This window comes from Triticum urartu, chromosome 3A (genome assembly GCF_056163025.1).
Source record: "Triticum urartu cultivar PI428250 chromosome 3A, HENAU_Tu73, whole genome shotgun sequence".
Classification (NCBI taxonomy): domain Eukaryota; kingdom Viridiplantae; phylum Streptophyta; class Magnoliopsida; order Poales; family Poaceae; genus Triticum; species Triticum urartu.
The window spans coordinates 45,465,973-45,489,488 of NC_141875.1; the positions used below are offsets into that span (position 1 = coordinate 45,465,973).

The following is a 23,516-nucleotide window of genomic DNA, read 5'->3' on the forward strand; positions in this document are numbered from 1 at the left end:
TTTAATTAAAGTCAAGCTTTGTAAAATTTGACTAACTTTATATTAAAAAATATAAACATTGACAATATGAAATCAATATTATCAGATGCATCATAAAATGTATTTTCATACTATATAATTTTAATATTGTAGATGTTTATATTTTTTATATAAATTTAATCAAACTTTATGTAGTTTGATTTTAATCAAAGCTTATATACAGAGTAAAAAGAAACTGAGAAAGTACACGGGAATAACCAATCATCATCGTGACTGAGCGTAGCCGCCTTCCTTAATTAAAACTGCTTGCACATTATCAATCCATACATACATCACCGGCCTAATTAACTATGTACGCACGTTTGGTTGTTGGCCGGCTCCTGTCAGACGTACGCGCAGTGGCAGTTAACAAATGGTTAGGTGCGCTCGTCCTTCTTCTATTGATCAGGCAACCATACTCTACGTCTACAATTTGGTGTCGTTTTGTTTGCTGACAGGTACCATCAGTTAGATGAGGCCATGCATGATGGCATATATTCCAGTTGCAGCATTGAGCGGACCAGCAAAATATAAAGACTCCTGTACCTGCAAGCCGGTGAAATATCCACCTTAGAGCATCTCCAACAGGCGCGCCAAACAAGCGCCGCGCCGGCAAATTCCCCGTTTTAGCGCGCGCGCAATCGGAATAGTTGCTTCAGCGGGCGCGCGAAAACAGCGCGTGCGGCATACATAGTCCAGCGCGCGCAGGGCCGGTTCTGAGATTTCGGGGGCCCGGGGCGAACTAAAAATTGAGGGCCCTTAATATACAAGCCATTGTAATATACGTATATATAAAAACATATGTATATATATATATATATTATCAATAACACTTAAATCCAAAATCTGTATGCGTATCAAAAAAATTATACATAATACCTTAAAATTTTCTTCTAACATTCCTCGATGCAAAGTCACTTATGATGGGGTCGATGTCAATCTCATCCAATAATTTTTTCTCGATGCATAATGTAGCCAAACCATTTAACCTCTCTTGAATCATGGTTGATCTCAAATAATTCTTCAATAATTTCAACTTCGAAAAGCTTCTCTCGGCCGATGTGACCGTCACAGGCACAGTAAATAAGATGCGATAGGCAATGGAGATATTGGGGTAACAATCAACTTCTCTGACATGCCCAAAAATCTCCATAGCAGACATTGCACCATCTGGCAAAGTGGATCTCATAATCTTCAATTCAGAAATAAGATCATATACCTCAACATCAGATGAACCATTAAGAGAGAAAGTTTCTGCAAATTTTATGCAACATTCTTCAAGTTCATTGTCACTTAATGACTTGAGAGTGCCCGAGCTCAATAAAAATCTGAATATATCTTTAAACACCATGAGTTCTTTAAATCTATCATTCAAAGAAGTGATCGCCATATCAACCAAAACATTAAAATATTTAACTTTGAAAGCCTTCTTAGCTTCCAGGATTTCTTCTTGACAATCACTTTCATCATAATGTTTCTTCCTCGCAGCACGACGTTTCATTGGAAACAATGGCTCTATTCCCATTTCAGTTGCAATACCTTTAGCGATGGTCAAACTTGAAGAAAACCCCTCATCTCTATACTTCTCAAAATATTTTGTTATACCTTTTATTTGCTTCAAAGTGGAGTCAATGCACATGGTTGACGATTGCAACATCTTGCTAACTTTATTTACAGCAAATAGAATATCATGCCAGATAATCATACCAACTAGAAACTCAAAGCGACCAAGTGCATCAAATAAATTTTTGGCATCACTTTTATCTTTAGGATCAGTGTCAAAAGCATGACGTTACTTAGACAAAGCTGACCTTAACTCAGCGGATTGATATCTTATCGCTGTAACACTTTTGATTCTACTCTCCCAACGAGTATTGGACAATGATTTCACGGTCAAACTAGGAACATGTTTAAGCAAAACATTCCACCCTTTTGTAGAGCCAGCAAATAATACATATATGCGTTGAACAATTCCAAAAAATGAAACAGCTTTCTCACATGATTTTGCCATATCACAAAGAGTGATATTTAGACTATGACAAGCGCATGGCATATATAATGCTCTTGGATTCATATCAAGTAACCTAGATTGTACCCCTCGGTATTTTCCTTTCATATTAGATCCGTTATCATATCCTTGACCCCTTATATCTTGAATATTTAGGCCAAAAGACTCAACAGATTCAAGCAATACTTTGAAAATCCCTAAGCCAGAAGTGTCATCCACTTTCAAGAACCCCAGAAAGTACTCCTCAATTTTTATTTTTCCATCAGACAGATTAACACATCGAACTAAAAAGGTGATTTGTTCTTGATGACTAACATCAGGGGTACAATCTAGGATAACAGAGAAATACTTGGCCGCTTTAACAACCTTTATGATAGAACATGTGATGTCAGAAGCCAAAAGAGATATCAACTCATTCTGTATTTTATGACTGAGATAGTGATAATGGATTTCCTTGTTCTCAACACGTCTAAGGTGATCTTGCATTACCATGTCAAATTCTACAATCATCTCAATGCAAGCTAAGAAATTACCATTATCATCCTTGTAAAGCTGCTCACTACTTCCACGAAAAGCCAAGTTGCGTTTACCAAGATATTTCACAACTGCTATTATTCTTAACAGAACTTGCCTGACACGTTCTTTCTCCTTTGTTATTTCATGTTGCCATTCCTTGTCAATAGTTTCCTGTTTTCTCAGTCTAACTCTCAATTCATTCCACTTGTTCATGTTATTAATATGCTCAATGCTATTTTCATGTTCTTTAAGCTTCTCACTAATATGCCTCCAATGTCCTAGTCCATCATGTGCTAAGGAACTCTGACTCCTGTTGGTGCTAGACTTGAAGATCTTACAACAGAAGCAAAAAAAAATTATTGACATTTTTCGAATAAACTAGCCATTTCCTATCATGTTCCTCTCCATTGCTTAATTTTCTATGATAATGAGCATACGAAAAATGTCTTCCTGCTTCATCTACATGGTATTTCATTTTTTCCTCTCTGATAGGCCCTTCCTCAACTAAGACATCTCTTGCTTTATTATCAAGATTATCCCAATTTTTTGGATCATAAATATCGGTGGTATAAACTGGTTGTTCATCAAGACTAGCAGATTGGGCATGTGCATCTACATTCTCGGAGCCACTTACATTGTCATCGCCGATGTTGGAGTTGATATTTTCTTCTTGCTGATCAGAGTCTGAGTTTTCATTAGTTTGTTGCTCTTCCACAAAGGGAACAATCACCAACGCATCAGCTGGGTCTGGCAAAGTAGTGGAATCACCAATATTACTTGGCTTGAGAAATTTTCGAATACCTCCGCGCTGTGACTTTATCAATTTATTCTCTTTCTCCTTTTTTTTCCTTTTGTGGCTACCCGAGGGATAGTTCCTCTTGCTGGGCGCCATGAGAACAAACACAATGCTGAAAAAATATATTGAATCAACTGTTGAACGGTGCTAGCTCTAAAGCAATGTCCAAAGAATTTGTTGTGTGAATAATATACCTCAATACCTGATGTCCTGAACACTAATGATCAAACTTCAGTAGTCTGTATGTGTCTAGAGTCTGCAGATGACCGAGAGGAGAGCAAATGAGCAATTGAGCAAAGGCCAAAGGAGGGTGAAGATGGGACCCCAGAACTGAAAACGGCGACCAACATAATCGAATTAGGAAGGAAATTACCAGGGGATGGCGAGGTTGGAGTGCGTCTGTGCGTGCACGGCGTCGGCGGCCAGCAGGTAGGGCTGGGACCTGCAAACTCTTCGTGATGGAAGAAAGGCGTCGAACGTAACAGGAAGGGAACCACGTCCAGCCGCTGATCGCTCGCTAATTCGCTATCTTTCCTTTTTTCAGAGGATCTCTTGCTATGTTTCCTGAGAACGATCTAATCGATCGCTGATCGCTGGCCGCTGGAATATCTTTCCTGATCGATGTTGCCTGTTGCCTTTCTTTTTCCTTTTTTGCCAATCGGGCCTCCTACTCTTGGCGCTCGGCCTACACACATATGCATACCTCGGGGGGGGGGGGGGGGGGGGGGGGGCCTGGTTTTTGGGGGCCCGGGGCGGCCGCCCCCCCAGGGCCGGCCCTGAGCGCGCAAGCCGAAACGCAACCGCGCGCCGTTTATTTGCTGCGCTCGCTCCCGCCCGCTGGACTCTCGCGCGCTCGCTCGCACCTCCCGTATATACAACTATGGCTATTATCTAGCGGATGGCATCTATCCAAAGTGGCAAACCTTTGTCAAGCCGTTAAAAAGCCAGAAGGTAAGAAAAATCTTGATTTCTACAATGCTCAGGCGGCGGCTAGAAAAGATGTGAAGAGAGCTTTCGGAATTTTGCAAGCCCAATTTGCTATTGTGAGAGAACCGGCTAGATTTTGGGATCAGAAGATGCTTTGGTACATAATGCACGCTTGTGTGATCATGCACAACATGATCATCGAGAATGAGCGTGGCCAAGATGTAGACTACTCTCAGTATGAGCTCTTGGGATATCTCGTGCGAGTGCGACGGAGGGCTGAAAGGGTGGCCTGTTTTGTTGCCTCCTATCATGTCATTCGACGTCCCGCAACGCATAATGATATTCAGAAGGATCTCACTGAGGAGTGGTGGGCATGGAATGGACGACAAAGAGCATCATGATTTGTGCGTTCGTTATTGTATTGTTGAACTATTTGTTGTTTATTGCACTATTTGTTGTATTGAATGATAAACTGTTTGTTTGAGTTGTAATAAACGAAATTGAATAATTTATTTTTGTTTGTTTTGATCTTTTTACTTTTGTTTTCGAATGCATATGTTGTTTGTGTGAGAGTCATGTGCGCTGCATTTTTGCGCGCTGCTGGAACGGAGCGCGCGCTGCATTTTTGCGCGGCTGCTGGAGCCAGCGTTGCGCGCCGCGCCAAACCAGGCGATGGGCATGCGCTAAAGCTGTTTTTTGCGCACGGCGCATTCGGCAAGCATCTCCAACCGGCGCCCAATGCGTGGCGCCCAAAAACTGGGTTTACAGCGCGCAAGTAGTTTTTTGAGGCGCTAGAAGACGTTTGCTCCAACAAGCGCTGTAAAATATGCAGCGCGTGAGTCCAGCGGTCTCAATCAAACGGTCTCATCTGCAGCAGTTCAGAGTTTGCAGCGCGCGCGATGCCTTTTTAATGCGCGCGATGCATTAGTTATAGTGCGCGCGCGCTTTTTGTGCGGCTGCTAAAGACTTCAAATCAGGTCCGCGCGCGCTAAAAACAACTTTTATACCGCGCGTTGCTTATGTAACGCTTTTGTTGAAGATGTTCTTAGTCCATCTCCCATGGGCCGGGTTGGCCGCACACATGACTGGGTCAAACAACTTTGACCTTCCACTCTTCGACGATCCTACATTGCGTGTATGCATGGTGCTAATATACCAGTGTATACTTACAGTACAAAGTACCATACGCAGACAAATTATCTAACATACACACACAAATAAATCTACAGTAAATACATATGCTTGGGGTTACCAACCAAATAGAGATCAACTTAATACTACTAACATTATTGCAAACAGAAGAAATTAACTAGCCATTCTGTTCAACTACTATGTCTCTAAGATGGATCAGTATGGCGGTGCTGCGATAAGCTCCATGATATCATACGCCATGCCTGACAGCAACATGTTACCATGGTTCTCCTCTATCAGCGGGTCTTTCTTGGAGTTTCCCTCCACCAGCGCCAGCTCGCAGAAATTGGGCATGTACGAGGCGTCCTTGAGATTGTGCCACGCCGCGTCGAGGCGGCCGGCACCGAGGTCGCTGAGCCCGCTCACAACCGATCCGTTCATGACCTTGGACTGATCGAGGCACTGCTGGAGGCTGCCCATGAGCCTGGTGAGGACGACCAGCGTTGACGTGACGTTGGCGGCGGTGAGGTTGGCTGCGGCGGCGGCCAGCCCGCGCGCGTCGGTGGCCGACGCGGCCGCTGGGTCGGCGGAGAGCGTGCGCACGCAGAAGCGGTAGGGGGTGAACCAGGTGGTGTTGGTCAGCGCGGCGCACGCAGAATGAGGTAGGAGGATGCGCGGCCGGCCGCAGCGACAGGCACACCAGCCGCCACGAGGAGGGAGGGGGGGGGGGGGGGGGGGGGGGGGACGAGAGGAAGGGACGTGTGCCGCTGGATCGCTGCCATGGCTTCATTGATTTACTTGGCCGGCGGAGCCGCTGTGCAGCGCCCATATTTATGCGGTTGGTTGAGTGAAGTCCGGGATTTTTGTGTGGCGCCCCGTCGTTTGTTTCTTCTCTTCTCTGCGGCACAGCCCCTCCTAGCTAGATTCCTTAGCTAAGATCACCACGATGTGTGATCTTGGCCGTGTAGCAGATCACTAGCAGTCCGCATGCATGCATGCAGTGCTAGCTAGCCCATGCATGCAGTTTTGTTTGACACAGATGCACTTACAATCGGGGCCCACCCATGTAAAATCGCATCAACACACCTAAACGCCGGATTAGACCTAACTGTAATGGATTACACCAATACGCGGTGTCATGTGCAACAAACCCATAGAAGAGGTATTCTGTGCAAGGAATGTATCCGGTGAACCCGTGCTTGTGGTACTACCGGTGCACCGGATGCCCTTAACTCATTTTAAAGTGCTTGATTTATTTATTTGAAAATGAAGTTAGCACATTCAAACAACATCGGTCTATGTTGTCGCAAAATTTCAAATCAAAATTTGAAATATTGCTCGAGGTACAAAAATAACAAATTCGATACAGAATAGTATATAACATAAGTTGGGCTTTAGATTTGGTTCATTATCACATTTATGTCAAATTTGTCATTTTTGTATCTCGTGCAATGTTTCAAATTTGACATGAAATGTTGTGTCGATGTGCTAAAAAAATCACATTTTTTCTCGTTATGTGCAAAAGCGACACCAATAATTGATGTTTGTGCAATTTTCTCGCTTTTGAAAGAACACAACATGGTTTGCCAACAGTTCGTGCAACAACAACTACTGATGCCTCGGTTCCGAGAGCGCCTATACCAATACTTGTAGCGTCGTTCCATGATCTAGCGCTTATGTGCCCCCACTCCTGGCCTGGCCCATGAACTGTTTCCTCACTTGGGTTTTTTCCTGAATATTTTTTCAGTTGACTGGTTGACCGGTGACTCGTTGACCGTTGGTAATTGTAATTAAAAAAATTTAATTTTTCTAAAAATGGGAAAAATTTCACAAATTTAAAAAATCCAGATTTTTAAAAGTTTACAAAAATGAAAAAAGTTCACAAACTTCAGAAAAGTGTGAAATTAGAAAAAAGATTGGAAATTGGAAAAAATCATAGCATCTGGGAAAAAGTTCATGAAAATTTGAAAAGGTTCACAGTTTACTGATTTTTTTGTGAAATTGATAAAAAGTTCACAAAAATTGAAAAAATCATGAATTTGAAAAATGTTCTTGAATTTGAAAAACGTTCACAAATTTAAAAACAAATTTGAAAATATTTCACATATTTTAGAAAAGAAAAATAAAACGAATATAAAAATAAAAATGGGAAATTATAGTACCAAAAAGAGAAGAAGACCCGGTCCAAAAAGCCGAAACAAAAAAGAACCTTCTCGCAGCTTCCCAAAACATGTTGAGAAACTTCCCGGAGCTTCCCAAATCCGGAACGAGACCCTGCTCAGTGCCTAAGAAGGGCTGGCCCATTCTGCGAGCTATCGATTTAGGCGTGGGTACATAAGAGTTAAATAGGAAATGGCCTCGGTTTCCTCTAGTGAACGGGTCAGCTGGCGGCACTAGCCATTGAAGATGAAAGTTACCTGGGGCAAGCACATGATCCCTGCATCTCCTACTTTAGGACGTCTCCGATTGCTGATTTACCAGTTATCGATGAGACCTTGACGCTTATGACGTCGCTTCTTAGTGTTTTTGTAATTTGATGCACACCCTCTTCATCCTAGGATTGGGGCATTACGTTTTTGGAAGTTTCTAGATGCTCCACAGGCTGGTTTTTCTTTTGTTTTCTTTTTGTGGTTTTCCTTCTAGCCTTTTATTTTTGTTCTTTTGTTTTTTTTCACTTCTTCGTTTGTTTTTACGTTTTCATTTTTCAATCTTTTAAAATACACAATATTTTTATGAAATCCATGATCTTTTTTGTCAAATTGTGAAATTTTTAAAAATCGATGAAAATTCTCAAATCCACGAAGAATTTGTGTTTTTTTATGAAATTTATGATTTTTTTTCCAAAACGATGTATATTTTCAAATTCACGAATAATTGTGATTTTTTCAAGTTTTGTGAACTTTTTTTAAGATTGTGAACTTTTTCAAGTTCACGAATATTTTTTCCTTCTTGTTCGCTTGCACGGTGAGTCAATGATACCTAGCACGCGTGCTAGTTTTGGTTGGTGCATTACATTTTTGGAAGTTCCTAGATGCTCCCCAGGCTGGTTTTTATTTTGGTTTTTGGGTTTTCCTTCTAGCCTTTTATTTTGGTTCCTCAGTTTTTTTCACTCCTTCTTTTGTTTTTACGTTTTCATTTTTCTATTTTTTCAATATTTTAAAATCCACAATATTGTTTCCAAATTCACGAACTTTTTTTGCCAAATTTGTGAACGTCTTTTAAATTGATGAAAATTTTCAAATCCACAAAGAATTCATGTTTTTTGTCAAACTTATGTTTTTTTCAAATCTATGTCCTTTTCCAAATTCACGAACAATTTCAAATGTGCAAACTTCTTTGAAAAATTGTGATTTTTTTTAGTTTTGTGAACTTTTTTGAAGATCATGAACTTTTTCAAGTTCACGAATATTTGTAAAATTTGTCAACTTTTTCAAATTCGTGAACTTATTTTGTATTCATGATTTTTATAAATTCATTTTCCCCATTTTGAAAAGTCAACGGTCAAACAGTCAGTAGTGACAGTCAAATAGTCAAAAAAATTGAGACACTTCAAATAGTCAAATGGATGACAAGCCAAGCGACCATCGTGCCTGATGGACCGGCCCAACCGTCCATGCCCGTGAGCATATTTTAAAAAATAAAAAGATAAGATAAAAATAAAGCGAAGATAAAAAAATAAAAATGAAAAATGAAAGTACCAAAAAAAGAGGAGACCCGGTCCAAAAACCGAAACAGAAAAAAAATGGTTAGCAACCTTCTCGCAGCTTACCGAAACCTGCTGAGAAACTTCTAGGAGCTTCTGAAAACCGGGACAACACCATGCTCGGTGCCTAAGAAGGGCCAGCCCATTCTGCGAGGCATCGATTCAGGCGCGGGTGCCAGTTCACAGAAAAGCCTGTAACTAGCGCATAAGGCCTTGTACAATGGGAGGTTCTTAGAGAGGTGCTTAGAAAAATAAACCGAGTTTTTCTGAAGCACCGGTGCCTATTTCTATAAAAGAGACGCTTAGTTAAGGTCTACTCTATACAAATAAGCACAGGTGCTTAAAAAAAGTCTGATTTATTTCTTTAAGCATCTCCCCTAAGCACCTCCCATTGTACAAGGCCTAAGAGCCGAATAGGAAATGGCTTCGGTTTCCTCTAGTGAGCAGGTCCATTGGCGGCACTAGCCATTGAAGATGCAAGTTACCAGGGGTAAGCCCGTGATCCCTGCATCTCCTCCTACTTTAGGACGTCTCCGATTGCTGATCTGCCAGTTATCGATGAGGCCTTGACGCTTGAGGCCTAGGGCGTCACAGAATGTTCATCAACATCTTATAGTCTTCTGCACATGTGCAGTCTATTTCAAGGGTCTAAGTGGCCGGTTCCTATTTTAGCTTATGGGCCCGCTGCTTATTGTTTTTGCAATTGGACGCACACCCTCTTCATCCTGGGCAACATCCATTTTTTTTCTTCTCATTCACTTGCACCGTGAGTCAACTATACCTAGCAGGCGTGCTAATTTCTGTTGGTGCATCACGTTTTTGGAAGTTTCTAGATGCTCCCTAGGCTTGTTTTTATTTTATTTTTTGGGTTTTCCTTCTAGCCTTTTCTTTTTGTTTTTCGGTTTTTTCACTTCTTCTTTTGTTTTAATGTTTTCATTTTTATATTTTTTGTCAATCTTTATAAATCCCCAATATTGTTTTAACATTCATGAACTTTTTGTCGAATTTGTGAACTTTTTAAAATCAATGAAAATTTTCAAATCCACGAACAATTTATGTTATTTGTCAAATTCATGATTTTTTTTTCAAATCGATGAACTTTTTCAAATTCACAGACATTTTCACATGCATAAACTTTTTTAAAAAATTGTCATATTTTTTTTACTTTTGTGAACTTTTTTTAAAAATCATGAACAAGTTGATGAATATTTTTAAAATTCGTCAACGTTTTCATGATTTTTTAAATTCATTTTTGAAAAGTCAATGGTCAAAGTCAAACGAATGATAAGCCAAGCGAGCATCGAGCAAGATGTCGATCGAGCTATCGGTCGAGCGCTTGCTCGTGCCTGATGGACCGACCTAACCGTCCATGCCCATGAGGGCCGGCTAGCCAAGTGGCACATAAGGGCATGTACAATGGTTCTATCTTAAGACTGCCACGTAGGATAAATGATGAGGTGGAGGAGAGAGAAATCATAAGAGAAGGCTTATCTTATCTTATTTAAGAGAAGACAAGAGATGATCTCTTAACACAATTTGTCTTACCATATTTTTAGGAACAATTAATTATTGAAGATAAGGCTAAGAGATGACCCATTGTAGACATATTTTTTTGTCATCTTTAATTACATGCAAAACTTAAGATAAAACTATCTTATCAACCATTGTACATGCCCTAACACGGACCTCTCATCGGACGATGAAGACGCTCAAAACAGAAATGATCAGACTCCGGTGTTTATTGTTGTGGGGGGCCAGGGGTCACTGCACCTGAAATGGCGGTGGATCCGAATTCCACTCGAAGCAACGTTCCCATGTAAAATGATCTCATCCATGTTAAGGGTATATACAACAGTGCTATCACAAAAAAATGGTGCTACCTTAGGAGTGTCACGTAGGATAAATAATTAAATACTAAGGTCGAGGAAAGAGAAACCATAAGAATAGACTTCTCTTCTCTTATTTAAAAGATGATCTCTTAGCACAATTTGTCTCGTCATATTTTAAGGAATAGCTAGTTATTAAATATAAGGCTAAGATTTTCCGTAAAAAAATATAAGATTAAGATATAACCCATAGACATACTTTTTTGTCATCTCTAAATTACATGCAGGACTTAAGATATAACCCTAAGGGCATGTACAATGATGCTATCTTAGGAGTGCCACGTAGGATAGATGATGAGGTGGAGGGAAGAGAACTTCTAAAAAAAGGCTTGTCTTTTTTTATTTAAGAGAAGACAAGAGGTGATCTCTTAGCATAATATGTCTCACCACATTTTTAGGAATTGCTAGTTATTAAAGATAAGGTTAAGAGATGACCCATTGTAAACAAAAAAATTTGCCATCTCTAAATTACATGCAAGACTTAAGATATGACTATCTTATCAACTATTGTACATGCCCTAATGTTTCACTTGCTACTACTGATCGTTCCGTTCCCAGCCGCTGGTAGTTTCCACAAGACGTGCGCTTCGTGAAATCCAACCACCCATCCTACCCCGCCGGATATCCAAAACTTCAGTAAAAGCATCGGCTGAAGGGATTTTTCGCCATTACAGGAGTTGGCGTAAGTTTCAGTTAAAACCGATGTATGTGTGTCATCTATTTGTACTACCAGGCAGTACCAAAATACATTTTTCAAGGCAGGCAACCGGAGCATCTTATCAACTGAAAAAGTGACCTCAGCTTGATCTGTACTATCTATCTCTGAATAGATTGTCACATGCCAGTCTCTAGCAACAGACAACATTGGACACAATCCATTTATTCAAGCTTCATCCTGTTGTTCTGCCCCAGTCGTTTGTTGCTTTTTCTTTTGGATAAATATCATCACTAGTCAATCCCGTGGGTTCTGAGTACGACAACCTGCTTATATCAAATGCTTAATTACTTGCCTGCCCAAGCATTAACACTTTTAAGGATCATTGGATCAAGAACATAACTTGGCTCAAATTTAGCGTCTTTTACAGTGAGCATTTACAAGGACCAAGGGTGAAAATAGAAAGAGGCGTCGGGCATATGAACATTTAGGATGAACATGATTTTGTTTTTGCAGGATCAAAATATATATCATAAAAATCAGTTCTTGAAGTATGTAAGCGTTAGCCGTTAACCCATAAAAATGTAGCCTTGAAGGTGTTTGTCTAAGAATTTAGGAACTAGTCGCAGAAGGAAAATGCAACGAGGCATATCACATATTATTACCAATGGTGCACATTGACACTCGATTAGACAGTACGCACGTGTTCATTAGCAAGCAACGAGAAACCAGGGAGAAACTGAGCAGATAGTAGGCCTGGTATTAAACAACGGCATCAACTGTCGAGGTACCAAAAATGGTCTGACAGACTGGAGGACCTGCAGCGAGTTTGACAGTTAGCAATTGCAGTAGGTAAACCAAGACTAATGAATTGCAAAGAACATCAAGCCCAGCAGGGATTGCATTTATAAACTATCAGGCATATGTAACAGTCACTTAATGTGAAGCAACCAAAAAAATTTGCACGGAGAACATAAGGGAAAGATATTTCCATCTGGATCGTCTGAGATACACTGAGAGGATAATTAAAAATGGGGCTAAAATTCTTTTCTAGGAGGATGCCTGCGCGAATAATTTATCCTTTCTTCCATTCAATTTCCAAACAGATAACTGCTAGATATCTTAAAAATTCTGCATGGAGTTCAGTACAGAAGAACTCTGCTGGGAGAGACAACAGAACAGTATGAACCATTGAAAGATCTGGTTGATGCAGTGAGTCTCGGTGAAGAGGAAAACAGAGTGCGTTGGGCAAATGGGAACCAAAAAATCAATGTTGGATCTTTATACCTTCAACTGAAAGAGAGGGCCTTGGTGAACTACATATTCACGTGGAAACTTATAGTTCCCCCAAAACCAAGGTATTCTTGTGGCTGATGCTTAGCGTTTTAACGCTTCAGCAAAAAAAAACTTGAGGAAGGAGTTCTGATGCTGAAGATGGTCGCCCAGGTAGCTTATGCTCGAATACATGGATGGGCACATGTGGTTGGGACATTTGCAAGTTGCACTTTTATCTTCCTATGCGTTTTGGAGATGTTTTGATCCTTGATCTAAGTTGGTTCCTGTAATAACTAGATTTGGGCTTTCTTATTAACTTTGTCAAGCTAACTAGCACGCATGGGTCTGAAGCAGCTACTTGCACGATCGTATTGGGGAAAATAGAGATATAGGGGGGATCAATTAGCCATATTTCAGTATTTCACACACACGAAAATGACTTGGTAAATTTGGCATCGACACGCAGAATAATCCCTTCATTCTGAAATGGTTTCAACACAAGCATAGTTTCATACAACTATGTAACAGTCAAAGCTTCTTGACTAGAATTTTATACGCATCAACAAGGAAGCTAGTAGGCTCACAGTGGTCCCAATTCAGAAATATTGCATTTCAAACAAAATACATACATATTGCGGCTCACTAATCAACAGTCTTCATAAGAAAGGCACCTCGTTGACAACATAACCCTCTAGTGTTGGAAAGAAGCTATGCGGAATAAGAGACTGTTTGAGCTGAAATTGAGTAGGCCAAACACATTGGCGATGGAAATTGGCAACCAACTTGCCATCCATGTCAACTTGAAGCAGCCACTCGGCAAGTTTGACCAGCACGATCAACTCACCATCCCCAGGCACGACCACCACATCCCAGTATTCATCATCATCAAGACTTTCACACCGCACCCTAACCTCTGTAACTGGCAATTTAATGTGGCACTTGAGGGTCCAGACCTCACTTTCGTAGTCCTGCAACACCCAGATGTCAGCTGTCATATCTCCACGATTAAAGCTGAACATTTCCTAGCATGGCATCCATCTCAAACAGGTCAACACGATCAATCAAGTGATGAACAACCGGGGCACGCATCAGCCCGAACGACTCGGCTGCGGTGTCGAACACCATTACCATGATGCTTTCATTCCCATGCTGCATTTGTCTTGTGCTCCACTGCAAGCAACCACGTAATTGCACAGATAAAGTTGCCCAATCCCAGCTCCTTGGCATTGTTAGGATGATCTCCACCGCGTGGGCCCAACGGCCCACCGGGCTCTTAGATCCGCGCCCTGATCGGGGGCGCTCAACCCACTATGGGTGACGGGCCCCTGTCACCTGCACTATATAAAGAGGTGGGGGCCGGCGGCTCGGATCATGAGGTTCGTCGAGCGCCGTACACCCCACCTAATCCCCTACCGATCTAGGGCTAGTGCAGTGCTGACGGGAAGCGCCGCCACCACTCCGCCCACTATCTGCCACCACCGCCGCCATCCACCATGGCCGGCAACTGGAGCTCCTCGAGCCACAAGGAGAAGGTAGGTTCACCGGATTAATCTACCCTACCCGATCCACAGATCTATCAATGGTATCAGCCAGATTGGGTTAGATTTTTTCGGTTGAAAAAAAAAACAGAGAAATCAAAGCAAAAGAAATCCCCTCCCACAAGAACCCTGAAGTTACAGGGCAAAGAAAATCATCGGAACAAAGCCTTGGCTCGCCGGCAAAGAGCGCCGCCACAAGGCCGCGCCGTTCCTCTCGATCCGAACGGGCATCGGCAAGCCGAGACGTTCGGAAGAAGAACACACCCCACAGGGGCAAAGGGCACCACCACTGAGCCGTTTGACGGTGGCGCGTTCACCCTGGAGGTGCTCGCGCACGCCGGCAAAGGGGCCAGCAGGGGCGCCGCCTTCACATCCACGCCGGCGCAAGGGAGCAGATGAGGGCTCTGCTCGCATCTCTCTCTCTAACAGGATGCGGTGGATGGGGGAGAAAAGGAGGGAGAAAGGGAAGGGGAAGGTGAAAGAGACGGCGGCCGGACGCGGTGCGGTGCCCGCTCGACGCCGTCGCCGGCGGCCGGCCAGCTCCGGACTCGCTGTTGTGCTGCTGCGAACAGAGACGAAGAGGGAGAGGTGCCGCGCGGCGGACTGGAGAAAGGGAAGGAAAAAGGACGGGAAAGGGAAAAGAGCGCCGCGGCGCGGCGTGGTGGCAGTCGTCGCCACCGCCGGCGACTGGGCGCGGCGCGGAGGCCCGACGTGCGGGACAGAGCGAGAGATGAGGCGGAGACGAGGAGAGAACGAGGCTAGGGTTGCGAGCGGCCGGCGCTGGTAGTTTTGATCCAGCGAACCGCACGGATGACCGTCCGATCATAATGGACGGCCGCGATAGAACCCTAGCTGTCCACTGGGCCTTTTGGGCCGAAAGAGGACCAGGCGCAGCCGCCGCGCGCGCTGGCGCTGGGCCGAGGCTGTAGTTGCGGGAGGCCCAGGCCAAGTCGAGGCTAGCTGGCGCAGCGCGGCGTGCAGGGAAGGCCGTGGGCCATTTTTGTTGCCGCCGTGGGCCGCGCGCGCTGGGCCGGTCCGACTCAGCTGCCGTTCTTTTGTTTATTCTTTTTTTTGTCTAGTTTCTGGATAAATTTCATACGGTATTTTCTATTTGTTTAGAAAATAGAAAAGTAATAGTACTGTTTCTGAAAAGAAAAATCTCATGAATTTTCTATTCATGTTTCCGCTCCAAATAAAAATAAAAGTGCTCTTTTAAAAGTGAATAGAAGTAAAGTAAAAGATTAAAATTGTTGCTTCTCTAATACTTTTTCAAAGCAATCGGTTAGAATTGCTTAGAGATTAAAAGAGTACATAATTGTTTCTGAATAGGATATTATAAAGTTTCCGCTGCAAAGTAAAAGTTTTATCCTCCAGTTAAATTGGAACCAACGAAAAAAATTTAATTGGAAGAATTGTTCTTAGCAATGTTTTTCCCCTGTGGGTGAAATAAAATGCAGATAGTTTCTGCTATGACAAAAGAAAGATATTCGTTTTAAAGTCAAAATATAGTATTGTTATTTTCTGACCAACGTTGATGACAACAGTACTATAATTCTATGAGTCTTATGTTTAAAGCTTGAATCTCTGATAAATTTTTGTATCAAAGTGACCAATTTTCAGAGCATTTGATAAAGATTGAGAAATGTATATTAAAAGTTTTCCGCTGCAATAAAGCTGATTATGATGATTATTTCTTAGCAAAGTTGTTTAATAGAAATACTATCATCACATGTTTATGAGTTATATGCATTATTTCCATTTCCGTCCAACGGTGATATGGAATTAATGTAGAAGAATGAGTTTTATTCTAATTCTACCACAACGGTGATTTAGAGTATAAAAAGGAAGTTTTACAAAAGTTTAGTGTGCATATTTTTTAACCAGACCAACGTAGGGTTATTATTATGCTCATTATTGTTGATTATTGGCTATGTTTTCTCAGACTAAAAGTTTTTCATGCTTTCATTCGTGAAAGCGAATGGCTGGGTACTTGTGACCCGAAAGATGACCACGAAAGGTCATAACGTGAGGGAGTATGTTCTCTCTAAAGAATGGCTTCAAAAGAAAAGAATTCTTGGGTATTAATCCAAGAGCAGAAAACAGATAACACTACACCATGACACTCAAAGCAGCGTCAAACAATCTGTCGGTATAGGTCACCTAAGGCGACACATTTAGTGTCGGCAAAGTCCTTTGGCGATAGAAAGGAGTTGTCGCCTATAGTCCTGCCGGGAAAAGTCTTTAGCGACAGATAAATCTATGCCGACAAACAGTTTGACTGGGTTGGTGAGGGCTATAGCGACAGACATTTCTATACCAACAGACTATTATATGCCGACAGATCGTTTGACAGTGCATTATACCGACAGATAGTGCAACAGCCGTTGCTACCCCGACAGTTTGTCTGTAAGTATGCTATGCCAACAGTCTTTGCGACCTCCAATAGTTTTGCCGACACATTTGCTGCCAGGGTTATACATTTCAGCACAAATGCAAATGCAAGATATATTAACATGAAAACAAATTCAAAATATTCAATTCATGTTCACTTTGCAGTAGATATACCAACAATTACACTCTTCTATTCATCACAAGATGCCATTCACCAATGCATTTATTCAACATATTTAGAGGATCCATTAGTTTTCCTTGCTACAACCATTGAAAAAAATACTCAAATCAACATACAAGTTGTGGCATGTTACAAAATATGGGCCTAGTTCAGAAGAGACTTCAAGTGTTCGATCACTCTACACTACACTATGGAAGAGCCCAAGTCTTCGATCACCAAACCGACACCAACTTCCATTTAAAGAAAATAGAAGATGTACCAAAGCCATAATATCTTCAGACTTGATACTTCCCGCCATTTGACCCTGCAAAAGCACCATATGTTTGAGCAATATTATCATAGTACATTTGTTCAAACTTCTGAGTTACTCTTGAGTCCAAAGAACCAAAAAAAGATGTACAACAAACTGGCTTGGTAGTGTTGTTATATGCATTGGTCAAAGCCCAAAAAACATACTAATCATTTAAATGAAGTGAAGAAACCCAGTTACATGCACAGTTACATGCAGAGTTATCAGGAAGCAGCCGTGAGCATATAGACCAACTTTGTAGAAAATAAAGCATCATACTAGCATTCAACTTCTTACAAACTCATGCGTACAAGTTCTTACAAACACATGCGTACAGATCGATGAGAGTATGCATGTTACATGAAATTAAAATAGCAGAGCAAAGCATTAGATTTCAGACATTAACAATGAAAACGTCATACAATATACAACACATGCTTGGCGGAGGAGCTCACCTAGAGCTTAGGCCATCTGCCCATCATCTTTGCAGAGGAGATGCATCTTGACACCGCTCTCAATAAAATGTATGGTGATAAGCAAAGGGAAGGTCTAAGGAGTGAGGACAAGCGGAGAGCACAGGCAAGGGATCCTGCTGCAAATTCCTGAACAAAAGGCAACCCTCTACTCAGTATTTGTAGATGCAGGTTCTGATCAAAGTTAAAACACAAACCATCTGAGACCATCAGTTTTAGCTTACTCGAATTACGAAAAATGACACATGAATAATACCTCACACATATATATGTAGTTATGTATTAGTCAGATCCACCGATTGACCAAAAATGGGAGCATGTTGTTTCACTTAAATAAATATATAGACACATTTGTTTTGTGTGCTCGGTAGGCAAAAGGATAGTCCTTTGAAGGTACAATGCCAACGATCTGTTCTGAAATGAACGACAGCTGAGATAATGTTCCTGAAATTGATGATATGATATGAGATCATCTTGAGTAATAGGCAGCCACACCATAACCAAAATTATCAGCAAGCAACAACCGCATTTCTGTTTTGAAGCAAGCAGACAAAATCTGTGAATAAATATGACAGTTTAGACATAAACTTGTTCAAACTAGATAGATCTAATGAGTTTCTTCCTCAATAAAAGATGCAACTAATGTTGTTTTTGTGTTCCATACACTTAATTGTTTTCTTAGAAGTACAAGGAAAGGAAATCCAGAAATTAGATCAAACAAGAGTGTACATTTCACCACTCACTGACATTGTTAAGTTTCACTTTCAGGAACAAATTACAGACTGTAGATTTGTTTCTTTTATCACCACAGATTTTCACATATGATGGGTATTGAAATAGTAGAAGACCTTGGATAGGGAAAAAATGTGTGCTAATAGCAACAAATATATCTACAGTAGCTGCATCTGGATTTCAATTGCAATTTCGTTTAAAATACTTCACAGAACATGTGTGGACTGTCAATTCATCAAGGCTTGGACTTTCAATCTGTTCGGAAATCATTGAATACCTAAACTAGCAATTTGTGTCAATTTCTATGCTTTTATTTGTACTTCAAAAATTTACCATTCACGGTTGTGGAAGTAGTACTGTGAGCTTACTGGAACTATTACTCAAGTCTCAGTACCTTTGGTCTCAGTTTTTACCTATGCTCTCTGCCTCTCTGTTTCGTCAATCTTCCGTCAAGTGTACTTGGCCATTTGTCCTTTTTCTTTCTTGTGCAGCTCCTCTCCTATTTCAGTGAGCAAAACAATGCTATTAATGAGCCCTAACAAGTTCATAGAGGAAGACCATATTGACTTTATTGACATGCTAATGAATTGGTAGTCAGCCTTTCTTGCTCAAGTGCTACAGTTTTCAGTCCCAACCAAGTATTGTATGTGCATAGAACTAGCGAGCAATGTATAATTAACATGCCACTGACCAAGGATTTTAGATTATTAGCAAAAATCAAGAGTGAGCAGCGGACCGAAAATATTCAATTCAACTGCACATGGCTATAACAAGAGGGCTATATTCAACTTACTAACTGAACTTCGGTACAAATAGGTATCTCCAAATAACCAATACGATCCCAGCCACTAGTCCAAGGATTTTAAATGATAATTAAGAACTGAACAAATAAGACCACCTCGCGTCGTCAATAGCACCCAATTGTTATGGTCAGAGGAGTAGCCTACTCCACGCATCTTCAGGGGTATTGTTCTGCACAGCGGATGGAGCAACAACAACTTTACCAACTGAACAAAACCAATATGGAAGCAATAACAAGCTCCTGTGCAAACATCCATGAGAAAATCACCTGCTGCCGTGAGGAGAGAATTCAAAAATGTCATGTGCAAAAAGGGTTCATTATTGAGACGTTCAAGCTGAGTCAAATTTGACAGTAGAAAACCAGCTCATGTATACACATTAAAAGGCAACTTACAAGAAGACCTTTCAAAAAAGCACGCGCATGTTAATCTTTCCTATGTTTATAGGTTCTTCTACTTTTCTTATTGAGTAAGGGGCGTGCATCAAAGCGACTGGTCCTTCATAGGCTTGACGATTAGATAATATAGATTTGGGTTCAGAATAGGTGGGCAGGATTTTGAATCGCAGAAAAATCTAACACGTGAAGCACACTTGCCGGACTTCGGATTAAAACGTAACTAATCTATTCAGCCATTCAAAAAGAAGATCATGAAGTGTTTTTTAACCCCCCTCAAAAAATTTAATCAACTGTTGCAGACAAAAAACAAGGAGGTATTATCACAGTATATCATTGACCTATATTTTTTATACACATTTACTGCAGACTATCTTTACAGTTTTTCAAACTAACAACTAATAAACTGTCTTTCCCTCACAAAAAAGAACAAATACGCAATCTTTATGAACATTCCTTCCATCCATTTAAATGTGTATATATATTGACTCAAAAAAAAAATCACATGTGTCGCCATGGTTCTTCACATGAACTTCCTTTTCTTTGAGAAATTGTAGCAGTGCCGGGTTTTTTGACATGATGCAGTGACCTAGAAGTGAACACACACACTAATAAAGTCATCACTGCAATGCAAATATATGCTCTACTAACTAATGGGCATGCTTCAAGTTATTTTTCACAATCCCTGCAAATATTGTCTCTGCGGCGATACAGTATGGTGGAAAAGCACATGTGTGTGAAGCCACTCAAAAAGAAAATTAAAAAACCTGACAAAGACACTCAAACACTATCATGTATATCCTTTACTTTTTTATGTCCATGTACTGATGTACCCCATACTATCTGCAACCTAATAATTTTGTGTATTGTGTTGATACTCCTTTCTTTAGGGGGGTCAATACAGTAGCAATTCCCATCCAATGAGCGACTGCTATTCATTGAGAAAACAGAACAACGCCACACCACTGGTGCCATGACCTAGACCTGGAACCACCTGACTATAATCACGCAAGGGATACCATCTATAAACCATCCACAATAAAATATGGACTCCATATAGCAACATACGAGAAGATAGGTAAGGAAAAAAACTGCATCTTACTTGTTGAGATCTGGAGGCGGGGCCGGGACAGGGGTCGCCGGTGGAGGAAGAAGAACGGCGGGCTGCTCCTCGACAGAAGTCGGTGCGGCGGATCCTCCGGCGTATGGTGCTGCTGTTCCCGGCGCGCGGCAGATCCTTGGTGGCGGACGGCGCTGTTGTTCCTCGGCGGCAGATGGTGCTCCTCCATCGTAGACGGCGCTGCTGCTACTGCGGACTAAGGGAAGGGAGACCGGGGTCCGAGATGTGGTGGCGCGAGGGGACCGGCGGGTGGTTTGGGGCGGAGGCGCCCAGGTTGGGAGCGGCGGCGCGGTCGGGTTAGGGTTAGGGTGTGTGGGTGGCGAGATAGAGAGAGAGAGAGAGGTGAGATTGGGGATCGAACAGGTCGGGGTCGAGGGTCTGGTGTTTTTTTTCTTTTTGTTTTTTCTGGTCTGGTGCGAATCGAGTGTTTGGGATGGCGCGCGCATGGCTCTCTTTCCGCGCCATATTTTTCGGACATGGCCTGAAGGGAAACGCCGACATTTTTTGTGGCTACATGAATCAGCGACACACAAATAGACGGCACTGTTTCCATCCGCCGACAGAAAATTTGATGGTGTTTTTATGAGTTTTGACGACAGATAAGATAATACTAATATACTGTGTGTCGGTATAGTTTGGGACCAAAAAAGTGTCAGCGATTCTCACTTATACCAACAGATGCATGTCGTCTTTGTAGTGCCGTGGTGTAGTGATAGATCATTGAGAGTCTTGGTTGACGAATGTTTTTCATGTATTCTATATGAAGAAGATTTTTCAGTCAACATGATGTGAGATGAAACAAGCAACGTGGGTGTTTAATTTGACCAACGTCTGATTAAGCATGTGTGTCAAAGAGCGTTCGAATTTATTTCTGAATTTGATGATTGCATATGTGGTCAAAAGAGCCAATTCTGGCATTCATGTTCCTTACAGGGAATTACCTGCATAGCGGGAAAGAGGATTATGATAAAACCCGCATGGCGGGGAAAGTCTGGGAAAATACCTGCGTAATTGGGTAAAGTTGAGATAGTATTATGTCAAAAATCCTATATGTCAGGAGAAATTCTGGCAAAGGATTTATCCTGTATGACAGGAGAAAGATATGATGACTTATGTGCTTAATGTGTCTCACTCTATGAGAAAAGTATGGAGTAGCTATTATGCTTTCCTAGTATCGACCATACACCTTATGTGTAATGGTCATTAAGCACTCAATAAATCCAAAGAGATTAAAAGTTACATATGAACCTAAAGATAAGAATGATATGCAAGTGTGACTTGCAAAAGTACTAATGATAAAGAATTCTGTTGAGTTTCTGAAATGAAATGAGGAAAAAGTACTCCCATACTAATTAAAAGATAACTTCATTTTGTATGAAGAGATAACTTCATTTCGTATGAAGTAATCTGATGAATGAAGTAGATAATCGAAGTTTCCTCAATTCACAAGAGTTATCAATGATTTTCGAAATTGTGGCAGAAAAGTTCTTGCCACATTTCGAGAGGGAGAAAGAAATATGAGATAAATTAAGATTGATGAAACTCCCTATACTTTAGATAACGTGATGAAGAATGTGATCGTCTGGGGGAGTACGACGGTCATAATCATGCCCCTAAAGAAAAGAAATAGTTGTATTTTTGGATCTTTTACAGTTCTGAAAGCAGAGTAAGGAATACTAAGACGGTGCTTAAAGTGCCATAAAGAAGAAAGTTTTAACAGAATAAACCCAAATTATAAAGTTTAAAGATACGCCATTTTTTAGTGAAGATGGAGTAATCTGGGAGAGCATGTTGTATGACCTATACAACACATGTTGTTAGCTCTATAAAGAAATGAGAAAATCAGATACTTCTGATTACTATAAAGTCTAAGTTAGTGAAATTCAAATGGAGGTTGATCCCACCTCATTTAAAGCGCTCATTCGAGCTTTGTGAAGTGTCTGCTTATCTAAATGATAAGAGACTATGTGAGATGAAATGAAATTGTGCATCCCGACCATGTTTGGGACTCATAAGTAATTTCCAATGGAGCATAAACAGTAGGCTGTAAAGGGTCTACAAGGTCAATGTGACTCCAAAGGAAATATGTAAAGGTGTAAAACACGACTTAAATCGAAAGGTTTTTACGCGTTTTGCACTGAATAAATTACAATGAGTGTTGGTAGCACATCATGATCTGAGTTATATCAGATGAAAGTAAAGAACACAAGGAATACTACCTGAAGAAGTCCTTTATGGACTAAAGCAATCAAATGTTGTTTTGGGTTAAAGAAAATGAGAGGACAATTGTATTCGTGCAAAGTTATAGAATTGGAAATTCATTTCCTAATCCTGTGCATGTGGATGGCATCCTACTTGCTAGTGGTGATGTCAACCTACTGCAGGAGGAGAAAAGAAGTTCTTGTCCTCAAAGTTTAAAAGAATGTTCTCGGTAGAGTGTCTCTCGTTATAATTATCGAGATTCAACAAGAAAAGAATAAAAGGGGTATTAGGAATGTCACATGGACATGCTAAGAAATGTCTCTAAAGTATGCATGCGAGAAAACCTACGCCTGTTCTTATAGTCAAGGGTAATAGAACTGGAAACTATGGTGTTCCAAAAGTTGTTGAGAAAAGATTGAAAACGGATATGATACCATATGCTTCACTTGTTGGAAGCCCAATACATTACCCTGACACAGT

At 41.2% G+C, this 23,516-nt stretch overlaps 3 protein-coding genes across 3 annotated transcripts; all 3 read right to left on the reverse strand.

Moving 5' to 3' along the window:
* Positions 1–898: 898 nt before the first annotated feature.
* Positions 899–4,945, reverse strand: LOC147978368 (uncharacterized). Its single transcript, XM_087514727.1, has 6 exons — positions 4,803–4,945; positions 3,712–3,780; positions 3,177–3,450; positions 2,583–2,875; positions 2,161–2,456; positions 899–1,782 (listed from the first exon to the last, which is right to left on the reverse strand). Exons 1-6 carry the CDS (start codon positions 4,943–4,945, stop codon positions 899–901), a joined length of 1,959 nt encoding a protein of 652 aa, XP_087370853.1.
* Positions 4,946–5,612: 667 nt separating this feature from the next.
* Positions 5,613–6,086, reverse strand: LOC147978369 (uncharacterized; the record flags this gene model as incomplete). The annotated part of the gene is made up of 1 exon (XM_087514728.1): positions 5,613–6,086. A coding segment is annotated over one exon (474 nt), but the record flags the coding sequence as incomplete, so codon positions are not given.
* A 7,423-nt stretch (positions 6,087–13,509) lies between these two features.
* LOC125529626 (uncharacterized) lies at positions 13,510–21,404 on the reverse strand. The gene is given in 5 exon segments (XM_087546244.1): positions 13,510–13,934; positions 13,936–17,329; positions 17,770–17,916; positions 18,914–19,018; positions 20,817–21,404. Coding segments are annotated over 2 exon segments (570 nt in total). The 5' UTR covers positions 14,143–17,329; positions 17,770–17,916; positions 18,914–19,018; positions 20,817–21,404; the 3' UTR covers positions 13,510–13,571.
* Positions 21,405–23,516: the final 2,112 nt, after the last annotated feature.